General features: G+C 42.3%; 1 protein-coding gene across 1 annotated transcript; it reads right to left on the minus strand.

The window, feature by feature from the left end:
- Positions 1 to 2,791: 2,791 nt before the first annotated feature.
- HNMT (histamine N-methyltransferase) lies at positions 2,792 to 13,446 on the minus strand. Its single transcript, XM_072122241.1, has 7 exons — positions 13,372 to 13,446; positions 9,181 to 9,330; positions 8,386 to 8,438; positions 7,425 to 7,532; positions 7,143 to 7,273; positions 4,071 to 4,164; positions 2,792 to 3,342 (listed from the first exon to the last, which is right to left on the minus strand). Exons 1-7 carry the CDS (start codon positions 13,428 to 13,430, stop codon positions 2,984 to 2,986), a joined length of 954 nt encoding a protein of 317 aa, XP_071978342.1. The 5' UTR covers positions 13,431 to 13,446; the 3' UTR covers positions 2,792 to 2,983.
- Positions 13,447 to 14,169: the final 723 nt, after the last annotated feature.

Genomic DNA, 14,169 nt, shown 5'->3' on the forward strand with positions numbered 1-14,169 from the left:
ATTTGGAAAAACTGCGGAATTTAAAAACTGAATTGTGTTACAAAATGAATCACTCACATAAGGATGGTGAACTCCGGGGGACCTCGGCACAGCAGCAACACCTGGTGGACATCGGAAGCACGACATTAGTGAATCGACGGAAGACCCGAATCCTCGTTGGAGAACGCGCCGCTGGATCGCGACAGGACCGGGTAAGTAAATGACCCCCATTGTGTTGATTCTGGCCAGAACCAGCTTATTGGTGAGGGTCTCCAGTGCCGGACCAATCTGATATTGATCATCACAAAAAATCAAAGGTCAACACCGTTGGAGGAGGCCATCCATTGGCCAATGGACTTCACGTATTCCATGGAATTTTGGGCAATATCTATTTTTCTTACCACCCCTTCCCCGGCCACCTGTTCCCACATTGGTCCAATACTTCCAGTTTTAAGCCATGTGCTTGTACGTAACTTCTGGTGGTAGGCCAATGAATGGCCTCCTTGCATCTGCTTGGGTCTGAGGAAGCCATTCATTGGCCGAATTGGGTCCCATGACCCTGTAGGGCCTTTGGAAGTACCTGAACAATGCAGAAACCAGAGCATGGTAGGAACACTTCCCTTTCTTTGCCATCCCTGCCCCAACTCCCATAGAGTTTTCCAGAATACAGGCAGTCCCCTACTTAAGGACACCTGACTTACAGACAACCCATAGTTACAGACGGACCCCTCTGCCCACTGTGACCTCTGGTGACCTCTCTGGATGTTACTATAGTCCCAGACTGCAATGATCAGCTGTAAGGTGTCTGTAATGAAGCTTTATTGATGATCCTTGGTCCAATTACAGCAAAAAATGTTTAAACTCCAATTGTCACTTGGGCCAAAAATTTTTTTATCTGGATCTACAATTATAAAATAAACAGTTTCGACTTACATACAAATTTAACTTAAGAACAAACCTCCGTCTCCCTATCTTGTATGTAATCTGTGGACTGCCTGTACCTGGAAAATCCTTTTAAATTGCCATTCACTGACAGCAAGTTGAGTTCTGTACAAAAATTCAAAGGTTTAAATACATGAAAAAGTTTTTAAAACTTTCCATTTTAAAAGTTTCCATTCGGTTGAATTATTGAATTCATTATTGAAAACTCTCCTGGTCATTAGTGGGAAATTTATTAAAAATTATAGATTAATCACAGCAGAAAAACAAAACCTCCAAATACTGCTCTCTTCAGAATTAACAAGGAGCCAGGCACAAGCTTTTGGAGGAGCACTTGACATGACGGCGCGACCCAGAGCCTCTGCTCAACAATGCAGTTATTCTTCTAACTTGTTAGCACTACCGGCCCTTAATAACGCGGTGACTCATTAACCAGTCATGAAAACATGGAGGAATATTAAAAAAGAAGAAATATGGTAAATAGGAACAAGTCCGATTGTAAGGATTCCTATTCCTGAGGTCAACATCACCTGGTGCTTCCGGTTGAACCAGAAACCTGGTTACAAAATAGTATCATGGAGACGGCGATATTGTCATCAGCTGGGCTAAGGATAGGTCCTTGGCTTGTAGATTTCTAAAAATAAACTTTACAGGAAATTTTTTTCAAAATTTTCTAGACAGTGCACACCAGTTTTTGGGTAAACTGTGCCAAAATTGTTACAAATTGTGACATGCGCCCAATAAATCGTAACTTTCTCGAAATTATATCCACACCAGCTATAACAATTCCAGTGAGGGTCTGGGGCAAGGAAAAAAAGGAACCTACTTACCTTGTTGTCCCCTTCCATTACTGTGAGTGGGAGGTCCCTTAAACACAACTCCACAACCGGTACAGCAAGATGTATATACAAAGAGGAGGGGACTAGGCCAGCGTAGCACAGAGTGAAGTTGGGTAAAAATCAAAAAAATTTTTTTTTTACCTTGGCCCCTCCAGATCAATAAATTCATAGATTGGCATTAGGCCTCGCCCGAGCAAGAATGCTGACGTCCCATGACTGCCAACCCGTAACACCAAAATAGGATGCAGTGGCCAGAGGTAACTTCATTGTATTTTATTAAATTGCCTTCCAAAAAATTTTCAGGGATACTGGAAAACTGTCTTAATAAATCTGGAGGCTGAAGACTAAATCTAATCCTTCATTTCTTCCATGAATTGCAACTTTTTAGGCCTTTTTTTTTCAGATTTTTTCTCCTTCCCTCTAAATATGTATTAATGAATGCATATACTTTCTGTGGGGATTGATTATGTGCCACCATTTGATAGCAGCCACTACTCCCGTGTCCCGCCGGATACTAAGCTTCTTGATGTATCCGTCGGGGGCGGCTCGACCACCAGGCAAAATTATACTATGAATAATTTCAAAAATTTGTTTTTTCAAAATTATGCAGGCACGAGGTGGGAACGGCCACTCCACCGGCTGCCCCGCCCATCTACACCCCCTGCACTGCTTATGTTTTTAGGTTTGTCTCTGTTGAAAAAGGGGCAATTGTGTCCCGGATGTAACTTTTTGACAGTTTTACTTTATCTGCCCAATGGTGTAAAAGGATTGGATTGTACTGAAACAATTTGTAACTTTTTGGAAAGTTGGCATGTGCCGACTACAAACATTCTGTGCACACGTGACTGATCCGGACTGTTATTTTACCCCTTCATCCTTATCCTCCATCCCACATAGAATAGAAACAGATATTAGTATTAGGGTGTTCCCATCTTACACATGGCGGGAGAACATGGAACAAGGGTCCGGTGATCCTTACTTTTGGATTCTTTTTGCCAATTGTGTCCCCATAGACTTCAATAGAGAGTTGGTCGTAAAGCTATGTAATTAATTTTTAATTAATTTATTAAAAATTTATGCCTACATATTGCCCAAAGCTGGTTCTGCCAAGATCCTGGATTCTAGTGTATCAGTGGTCCTCACATTGCTGGTATTATAACTGGGTGATCTTACAAAATTCAGTATCAGATTTTTGGAATCTTGGGACCAGTCCCATCCTCTGAGGTCTAGTCGCCATCCACCACTATAGCGCTAAGATTATTATTGAAAATGACCTTCCCGTTTTTCATGGAGCTGCATCCCGGACTTCTCAGATCCTGCATTATTTCCTCTCTCAGCTCCGGGGGGGCATTTTTGTTAAAATCACAAGTTTCTGTTAGAAAATCCAATAACAAGTCCCCATTGTGGTCCCCATCGATGAAGCATTCAGTGATGTCCATATCAGATGGGAGCTCGTAACACTGGTACTTTGCCCCCTCGGAGCTCAGTATGTCTGCAATGTCCCCGGCTGTGATGTATAGGCAGAGGTCGTTAAGGGGCAAGCGGGATCCATACTTCTTCCAGAGGGTCGACCACCCGCTACTTCCTGACGAGATAGAAGAAGAAGAGGAAGAGATATAACATATTTAATGGACTCGTTGTGATGTCCCATTTTACATCAATGGAGAAGAAGAAGGAAGTGACCGTCACATGACAGCCGCTCCTCCAGATCTAGAGGAATAGATTGTCTGTCACATGGTGGTCACTCCTTTATATTTGTCATACATTGATGTCATTAGATCTCCCTCCCAGTTCATTACTGTCCCTTCCTGGCCTATGCATAGGCCTAGAGATAAGGTATGATGTAGTAGTATGGCAGCTGCTTATCTCCTTCCCTCCATAGATAGAACATGTTGTAGAAGAGTTCGGCACTAGAACAGCTCTTTTCTATGGGGCAGTTTTGCTTACCTGGTCGAGTCGCGATGCCGCAGCGTTGTCCGACGTGGATTCGGGTCTGCCAAGATTCACTAAGATCGTGCGCCCGAGTTCCAGCAGGTGTCGCTGCTGCGCCGAGGTCCGCCGGAGTTCACCTTCTTCTTCCCGGTGCATGTGAGTGCATGATCTTGCGACACAATTCGTTTTTTAAATTCCACGTTTTTTCAGTATCCGTCGGGTTGTCCGACGGCCACGCCCCCCGATTTTTGTTGCGTGAAAGCAAAAATCCGATCGCGTGCGCCAAAATCCCGGGGCAATTCAGAGCAAATGGAAATATTCGGTAAACCACGACGAAAATGTGGCGTTCGGACCCTTAGTAAATAAGCCCCTATGTCTTACCAGATACAAGTATTATGAGAAGCTTTCCATCTGCTGCCAATAAACTCCTGAAGAACCTCAGTGTGGCCGGCACATCCTTTACATAGTACAGCATCTAGAAGTATAGAACGATGGAAGTCAATGCCAAGGATAGAACTTACAAGACTGGATCTATCCATCCATCCATTCCAAATATATCCATCCATCCATCCATCCATCCATGAATTCTATATCTGTCTATCTATGAATCTCCTCCTTTATTGGAATTTTCCATGCAGCACGGATACGATACTGGGCCTTTCTCAAACCTTTTAATAATAATTCTTTATTTTTATAGCGCCTACAGATTACGCAGCGCTGCACTGAGCTTACCAAATCAGTTTTTGCACAAATGGAGTAGAAAAAGATGCAAACCATTTTTTATGCTACATAGGCGTTACATTAATAAAAGGCCCCCAATGGATATTATATATATCATGTATCAGTTTTCTGGCTCCACTCCATTAACATATTTACAAGTGAAGCAACAGAATTATTAAAAAGATCAAAATTTTTGATATATGGCCAAATGACATTTCTGTGCACAGCCAACATATAATGTATGTATGTATTCAAAGGTCCCTGACTGATTGGGTCTCATCAGTGCCGGATATACAGAAGAAGTATAGAACAGTTCCTGACTTATTGGGTCTCATCAGTGTAGGCTATTCAGTAGATTTATAGAACGGTTTCTGACTTAACTGATATGGCAAAGCTCTGTTTGTGCTATTGGGTCTCATCAGTGCATGATATACAGAAGATGTTTAGAAAGGTCCCTGACTTATTAGGTCTCATCAGTGTAGGATATGCAGTAGATTTATAGAAATCTTTCTGACTTATTGGCTGTTATCAGTGAAGGATATACAGAAGAAGTATAGAAAGGTTCCTAACTTATTAGTTCTCCTCATTCCATGTTTTACAGTAGATGTATAGAACAGTTCCTGACTTATTGGGTCTCATCAGTGTGGGCTATTCAGTAGATTTATAGAACGGTTTCTGACTTAACTGATATGGCAAAGCTCTGTTTGTGCTATTGGGTCTCATCAGTGCATGATATACAGAAGATGTTTAGAAAGGTCCCTGACTTATTAGGTCTCATCAGTGTAGGATATGCAGTAGATTTATAGAAATCTTTCTGACTTATTGGCTGTTATCAGTGAAGGATATACAGAAGAAGTATAGAAAGGTTCCTAACTTATTAGTTCTCCTCATTCCATGTTTTACAGTAGATGTATAGAACAGTTCCTGACTTATTGGGTCTCATCAGTGTGGGCTATTCAGTAGATTTATAGAACGGTTTCTGACTTAACTGATATGGCAAAGCTCTGTTTGTGCTATTGGGTCTCATCAGTGCATGATATACAGAAGATGTTTAGAAAGGTCCCTGACTTATTAGGTCTCATCAGTGTAGGATATGCAGTAGATTTATAGAAATCTTTCTGACTTATTGGCTGTTATCAGTGAAGGATATACAGAAGAAGTATAGAAAGGTTCCTAACTTATTAGTTCTCCTCATTCCATGTTTTACAGTAGATGTATAGAACAGTTCCTGACTTATTGGGTCTCATCAGTGCAGCATATACAGAAGATGTATAGAAAGGTTCCTGACTTATTGGGTCTCATCAGTGCATGATATTTAGTAGATTTATAGAAGGGGTCCTGACTTATTGGGTCTCATCAGAGAATGATATTCAGTATATGTATTGAAAGGTTTCTGATTTATTGAGATTTATTTTGTAGTATGTTCAGTAGATGTATAGAAATTCTATGACTTATTGCGTCTCTTCATTGCATGATATTCGGTAGATGTATAGAAAGGTTTCTGATTTATTGGGTCTCAATGTTGTAGTACATGTTTAGTAAAGGTAGAGAGGTTCTTAACTTATTGGGTCTCATCAGAGCAACATATACAGAAGAATAATAACGTACAAAGGTTCCTGACTTATTGGGGCAGATTTTTCAAGCTGTCTGAAAGTCAGAATATTTCTAGTTGCCCATGGCAACCAATCACAGCTCCCCTTTGAAATATTCATGAGCATTGGTAAAATGAAAGCTGAGCTGTGATTGGTTGCCATGGGCAACTAGAAATATTCTGACTTTCAGACAGCTTGATAAATCTGCCCCATTGTGTATCATCAGAGCATGATATTCAGTATATGCATTGAAAGGTTTCTGATTTATTCAGTTTTATCTTTGTTGTATATTCAGTAGATTTATAGAAAGTCCCTGACTTATTGGGTATCCTCATTGCATGATATTCAGTAGATGTATAGAAAGGTTTCTGGTTTATTGGGTCTCATCATTATAGTATATATTTAGTAGATGTATAGAGAGGTTCTTGACCTATTGGGTCTCATCAGTGCAGGATATTCAGAAGATTTATAGAAAAGTTTTCTGACTTATTTGGTCTCCTCATTGCATGATGCTCAATAGTGGTATAGAAAGGTTCCTGACTTATTGGGTCTCATGAGTGCAGGATATTCAGTAGCGGTATAGAAAGGTTCCTGACTTATTGAGTCTCATCAGTGCAGGATATTCAGTAGTGGTATAGAAAGGTTCCTGACTTATTGAGTCTCATCAGTGCAGGATATTCAGTAGCGGTATAGAAAGGTTCCTGACTTATTGGGTCTCATCAGTGCAGGATATTCAGTAGCGGTATAGAAAGGTTCCTGACTTATTGAGTCTCATCAGTGCAGGATATTCAGTAGCGGTATAGAAAGGTTCCTGACTTATTGGGTCTCATCAGTGCAGGATATTCAGTAGCGGTATAGAAAGGTTCCTGACTTATTGGGTCTCATCAGTGCAGGGTATTCAGTAGCAGTATAGAAAGGTTCCTTACTTATTGGGTCTCATCAGTGCAGGGTATTCAGTAGCGGTATAGAAAGGTTCCTGACTTATTGGGTCTCATCAGTGCAGGATATTCAGTAGCGGTATAGAAAGGTTCCTGACTTATTGGGTCTCATCAGTGCAGGATATTCAGTAGCGGTATAGAAAGGTTCCTGACCTATTGGGTCTCATCAGTGCAGGATATACAGACTTTACGATACAAATCACCTGGATCATGTGGATGAAGTCATACTTCCTCTCCGTCTTCTCCTCCTTTACTTGAAGCTCAAACTCAATAGACGTCTTCTTGTTCCAGATGAAATTTATATTCTCAAGACCCGGGGTCTTGGCAACGCGCTCTGCATCACATGGATAACAATCAGATTACTGCCATAAAACATTTCCAGGACAGGATTCATTCCTTCCAAAGTTCATGAGGAAGCGACACATTGTCAAGAACAGAAATGAGGGCAAAGGACATAAAACAAGGAGCAGGGACAATCCTCTTACCCTTGTAGCTGAGGATCTGCTCCGGACTCGGCTCCACTATATCAGTATTTATGGCGACCCCAGGATATCGCGCTTGGATTTTAGAGAAGATTTTTAGGTCTATTTCACCTAAATATGAAATGTAGAAGAAAATGTGTCAGATGAGATAATGTAACAAAATGTAATGTCTTCTCCAAGGAAGTAGCGCCTCCGTAGGTAAAGCAGGGTATTGCAATGTGCCGATTCCAATCAACTGCAGTTCATACCCTCCTTTCACTGGCATAGAGGGCGCTGCACAGTAATACCCCCCTTCTACTCACAAAAATGATTTTATCTTTCTGTCAATTAAAAAAATGGAAAAATAAAGTAGTCTACAAAATGATTCATCAGTGGCCGTTTACAAATCTGTGGGTTCTAAAAAGAATCAGTCTCCTTCCCCTCCTGGCAGCTGATTTTATACTTCCCTGCAGAAGGACTTTACCTATACAGCAGAGGCACTGCTCCTATCCTGACAAGCAGGGCAAGAAGCAATTCCTATTGGCTGCCCTGCAGAATAGCTAGGCAGAGGCCTGGCTGTAAGGAGAGTGACTGAGCATGTGTGTCCAGGAACACTCAGCACCATATGTGGACGTGCACATTGGTATATTCTCTGAACACCAGGGGGCACCATAATACGTAAGTAATTTTTACTAAATCATAGAATTGCAGAATTCTTATGATATTTTATTTTAGGAAAATCACTTTAAAAGCTCCAGGCTAAACAACACCAAGCTCCTTGTCCCCAGACTTCTCCTTCAGCTTTATTTTCCTGGTCACCCGAGCCTCCCAACTATCCATGGAACAAGTGGCCACGTGGTGGTCTCCATTCCCAGACTGTTATGATCCATAAAGTTCTGACAGAAGAGGTTTGTACACAGAATATGTACATGGACCCCAATCCTTTTACTGTTCCATATAGAATATTTCCCAGAATCCATCTTACCTGATCCGCTTCCCACTCCGAGGACATTGATGACCGACTTCCCGTCCCCGATACTGAGGAACACATAGGAAAGATGTCGATATGCACAAACCAGTAATAGCCGAAGATTAAAGCTCCACATTTTCCAATTCTATGTCTGTAAGAGGGCCCCTTCCCACTGTGTGCCTTTTATAATACAGTTTTTTGGGAACCAATGGGCCCCTTTAATCCCAAATGCCACTAACCATCGCATGACTGTTACCTCTGTATTTAGATGGGTAAGTGTTGGACTCTTAGTAATGCTACCAATCAGCTGCCCCCTTCATTGTATACAAGAAACAGCGCCATCCATTGTATAGTGGCCATGGCTGGTACTGCAGCTCAGCCCTGAAATGAGACTGAGCTGCTCTTAGTTGTAATAAAAACTTTAACTACTACTAAAAGTACGAAGAGACTGTGAAAATATTATTTTTAGGTCTTATGTAGAATTTTTCTATAAATATTGAAGCCTTCAGGCCTTGGTGGTCTCCTAGATTCTTGGTTAAAACATAGACAGCGCCACACGTAGGTTTGTGGTTGTGCACGGTACTGCAGCTGTGAATCACTACAGGCCCTAAGAATAAGCCAAATATTTAGAAAAATCCTTTAAACTGTAGTAAGATTATCTATTAGTGTAGATTTCAGAGGGGTGAGTCGGAATCAGGTGAGGAGGGGGTCTATGTATGAATCTGTACATAGGACACGTCGTGTGCTACTTTATGTCAGTACTACATAGGATTACCATATATACTGTAATATAGAGGGAGGTTGCATTACCTGGATACAGCGTCCGGCAGCCGGCTCTCTATATACTGCTGCATGCACTGGTGCTCGGTGGAATTCTTCAGGAAGAGGCGGAAGGACTCCACGTATCTGCTGTTATCTGACATCAGGCTCCTCATTGCAGGCTCCATCTTTCTTCCCGAGCTGCAGGGAGGAGAGCGGAGAACGAGGCGTTCTTGTGATTTTCTTGGCCTCAGCTCAAGTTCCTGTCGGAGATGTGATCTCAGGGGGGTTGCTGCACTGCCAGGAGGAGATATCTTCTGCAGACAGGATTCCTCTTACATCTGGGCTTAGTGATGTGCCACATGCCCGCGGTTATATATAATGCACAATATAGTCACACACCTATAGCACAGTATACAAGAAGGAACGTCCCATGGGCTAGAGGAAGGTCCCATGGGCTGGAGGAAGGTCCCATGGGCGGGAGGAAGGTCCCATGGGCTGGAGGAACATCTTATGGGCTGGAGGAACGTCCCATGTGCTGGAAGAACGTCCCATGGGCTGGAGGAACGTCCCATGGGCTGGATGAACGTCCCATGGGCTGGAGGAACGTCCCAGGGGCTGGAGGAACGTCCCAGGGGCTGGAGGAACGCCCCAGGGGCTGGAGGAACGTCCCATGAGCTGGAGGAACGTCCCATGAGCTGGAGAAACGTCCCATGGGCTGGAGGAACGTCCCATGGGCTGGATGAACGTCCCAGGGGCTGGAGGAACGTCCCAGGGGATGGAGGAACGTCCCAGGGGCTGGAGGAACGTCCCATGAGCTGTAGGAACGTCCCATGGGCTGTAGGAACGTCCCATGAGCTGGAGGCATATCCCATGGGCCGGAGGAATGTCCCATGGGCTGGAGGAACATCCCATGGGCTGGAGGAACGTCCCATGGGCTGGAGGAACATCCCAGGGGCTGGAGGAACGTCCCATGAGCTGGAGGAACGTCCCATGGGCTGGAGGAACGTCTCATGGGCTGTAGGAACATCCCATAGGGAACCAAGTCTAAGGGGCATTTTTATATGGATAATGACTATTAGATGGTTAGACTGAGCAGAGCTCCCTGGATCATAGAGATTTGCGAGGATGTGATTACCCCACGACTCTACCGTCCTGTACATGAAGCATCATATCGGCACCGATCGGTAGAGTCGCGCACGAGTGACTTGTAGAACATCAACAAATGGACAATTCGAAGCTACCATGGAATTTCGTGGATCACCAATATTTTGTTTTAACACTTTATGATGAGACCCCCACATACGTGATGTCTACATGAGATCAAGACAAGGCAATTGATGGGTCAGATACGTATTTTTAAGGTCCATCCTTTCATGTTTTTCTCCTTTTGAAAGCATCACTAGATAGGAAAACTGAAATCATTCCATCATAGACCTGTATATCTAGAGGTGATGCCTCAGAAAGCATATCAAAGATTGTACACCTAAAAGCCATAATAGATACTGTATAACTCAACAAGAAGTCTACCAAACTAACGTCTATCATTGAACTGTACATCGAGAAACCACCTTAGATATGACACCCTGGTCTCTTAGAACTGTACATTGAGGAGCCACCATAGATACTGTATGACACCGTAGTCTTTCAAAGAACTACTACGACAAGTCACCATAAATATGACACCCTAGTTTTTCATTTTGAGAAGGCACCGCACATAGGATACCCTAGTCCATCAAAGAACTGTACATCAAGAAGCCACCAGAGATATGACATCCAAGTCCATCATGGAACTGTACATTAAGAAACCTGCATAGATATGACACCCTAGTCTATCATATTGAGAAGCCACCATTGATATGACACCATAGTCTATCATATTGAGAAGCCACCATTGATATGACACCATAGTCTATCATATTGAGAAGCCACCAGTGATATGACACCCTAGTCTATAATATTGAGTAGCCACCAGTGATATGACACCCTAGTCTATAATATTGAGAAGCCACCAGTGATATGACACCCTAGTCTATAATATTGAGAAGCCACCATTGATATGACACCATAGTCTATCATATTGAGAAGCCACCATTGATATGACACCATAGTCTATCATATTGAGAAGCCACCAGTGATATGACACCCTAGTCTATCATATTGAGAAGCCACCATTGATATGACACCATAGTCTATCATATTGAGAAGCCACCAGTGATATGACACCCTAGTCTATCATATTGAGAAGCCACCAGTGGTATGACACCATAGTCTATCATATTGAGAAGCCACCAGTGATATGACACCATAGTCTATCATATTGAGAAGCCACCATTGATATGACACCCTAGTCTATCATATTGAGAAGCCACCAGTGATATGACACCCTAGTCTATCATATTGAGAAGCCACCATTGATATGACACCCTAGTCTATCATATTGAGAAGCCACCATTGATATGACACCATAGTCTATCATATTGAGAAGCCACCATTGATATGACACCCTAGTCTATCATATTGAGAAGCCACCAGTGATATGACACCCTAGTCTATCATATTGAGAAGCCACCAGTGATATGACACCATAGTCTATCATATTGAGAAGCCACCATTGATATGACACCATAGTCTATCATATTGAGAAGCCACCATTGATATGACACCCTAGTCTATCATATTGAGAAGCCACCAGTGATATGACACCCTAGTCTATAATATTGAGAAGCCACCAGTGATATGACACCATAGTCTATCATATTGAGAAGCCACCATTGATATGACACCATAGTCTATCATATTGAGAAGCCACCAGTGATATGACACCCTAGTCTATCATATTGAGAAGCCACCATTGATATGACACCATAGTCTATCATATTGAGAAGCCACCATTGATATGACACCATAGTCTATCATATTGAGAAGCCACCAGTGATATGACACCCTAGTCTATCATATTGAGAAGCCACCATTGATATGACACCATAGTCTATCATATTGAGAAGCCACCAGTGATATGACACCCTAGTCTATCATATTGAGAAGCCACCAGTGATATGACACCCTAGTCTATCATATTGAGAAGCCACCATTGATATGACACCATAGTCTATCATATTGAGAAGCCACCATTGATATGACACCCTAGTCTATCATATTGAGAAGCCACCATTGATATGACACCCTAGTCTATCATATTGAGAAGCCACCAGTGATATGACACCCTAGTCTATCATATTGAGAAGCCACCAGTGATATGACACCATAGTCTATCATATTGAGAAGCCACCAGTGATATGACACCATAGTCTATCATATTGAGAAGCCACCAGTAATATGACACCCTAGTCTATCATATTGAGAAGCCACCAGTGATATGACACCCTAGTCTATCATATTGAGAAGCCACCAGTGATATGACACCCTAGTCTATCATATTGAGAAGCCACCAGTGATATGACACCCTAGTCTATCATATTGAGAAGCCACCAGTGATATGACACCCTAGTCTATCATATTGAGAAGCCACCAGTGATATGATACCCTAGTCTATCATATTGAGAAGCCACCAGTGATATGACACCCTAGTCTATCATATTGAGAAACCACCATTGATATGACACCCTAGTCTATCATATTGAGAAGCCACCAGTGATATGACACCATAGTCTATCATATTGAGAAGCCACCATTGATATGACACCCTAGTCTATCATATTGAGAAGCCACCAGTGATATGACACCCTAGTCTATCATATTGAGAAGCCACCAGTGATATGACACCCTAGTCTATCATATTGAGAAGCCACCAGTGATATGACACCATAGTCTATCATATTGAGAAGCCACCAGTGATATGACACCCTAGTCTATCATATTGAGAAGCCACCAGTGATATGACACCATAGTCTATCATATTGAGAAGCCACCTTAGATATGACACCCTAGTCTATCATATTGAGAAGCCACCTTAGATATGACACCCTAGTCTATCATAGAACTGTATATTGAGAAGCCACCAGTGATATGGGATTGTCAGTAGATTGTCAGTAGTCTCCAGCTGACAATCTGGAGGGGGGGGGGGGGAGCAGGCGAAAACGTCAGGTACAAGATTGGGGACAGCTGCATCTGAGGGTACAAGGTACACTCCATGTCCATGCGGTCTCGGGGAGCTCTCAAGAGGTTGTGTTGGTCATTTCTGCAGGACATTTTGCGGCTCGCCCCGTGTTATGTACTCACCAGCAGCAGCTGAAGTTTCTGTAGCCTCGGCCTCTCTCCTCCCACACATTCCTGCACATAGAGAACCCAGGAAGTGTCTCCACTCAGTACACAGACACCAAAACAATGGCCGCCAGAGCAGTGACATCACTGATAAATCCTGTGCCGTTCTCTTCATTGTGCAAATAACATTTTACTTTCCATGTATCAGTAAGAATAATAAATACAGATTCTGTTTATTTTTTTAACTCTTTCAAAACCGAAAATTTAAATGTTATATTTGTATTTATGTCTCTCTCTTGGTCAATGTGTGATATGGGGGCTTGTATTTGCAGGGTGTGAAGTAGTTTTTAATGGCTCCCAATTTTAGTTATAGGTGAAGATATTATTTTGTAGGGAAGGATAAATAAGCCAGTCTAAAGGGTAACAGCAACTCAGAATGTTTATGGCCCCATTACAAACCATTACAAAACGTTAAAATATAATAGATCCCTTCACAGAATGTAGATTGCTCAAGTTATGAAGAGACTGAACCAGCAGGGAATGCTGGAAATGTTTCATCTGTGCAGATAATCTGTGAGTGAGTGCAGCTCTGAAGTATAATACAGAATGTTACCCTGGATCAGTACAGGAAAGTAATTGTATTCTTATACATAGGGGCAGTATTATAGTAGTTATATTCTTGTACATAGGGGCAGTATTATAGTAGATATATTCCTGTACATAGGGGGCAGTATTATAGTAGTTATATTCCTGTACGTAGGGGGCAGTATTATAGTAGTTATATTCCTGTACATAGGGGGCAGTATTATAGTAGTT

This window comes from Engystomops pustulosus, chromosome 8, assembly GCF_040894005.1.
Source record: "Engystomops pustulosus chromosome 8, aEngPut4.maternal, whole genome shotgun sequence".
Lineage (NCBI taxonomy): Eukaryota > Metazoa > Chordata > Amphibia > Anura > Leptodactylidae > Engystomops > Engystomops pustulosus.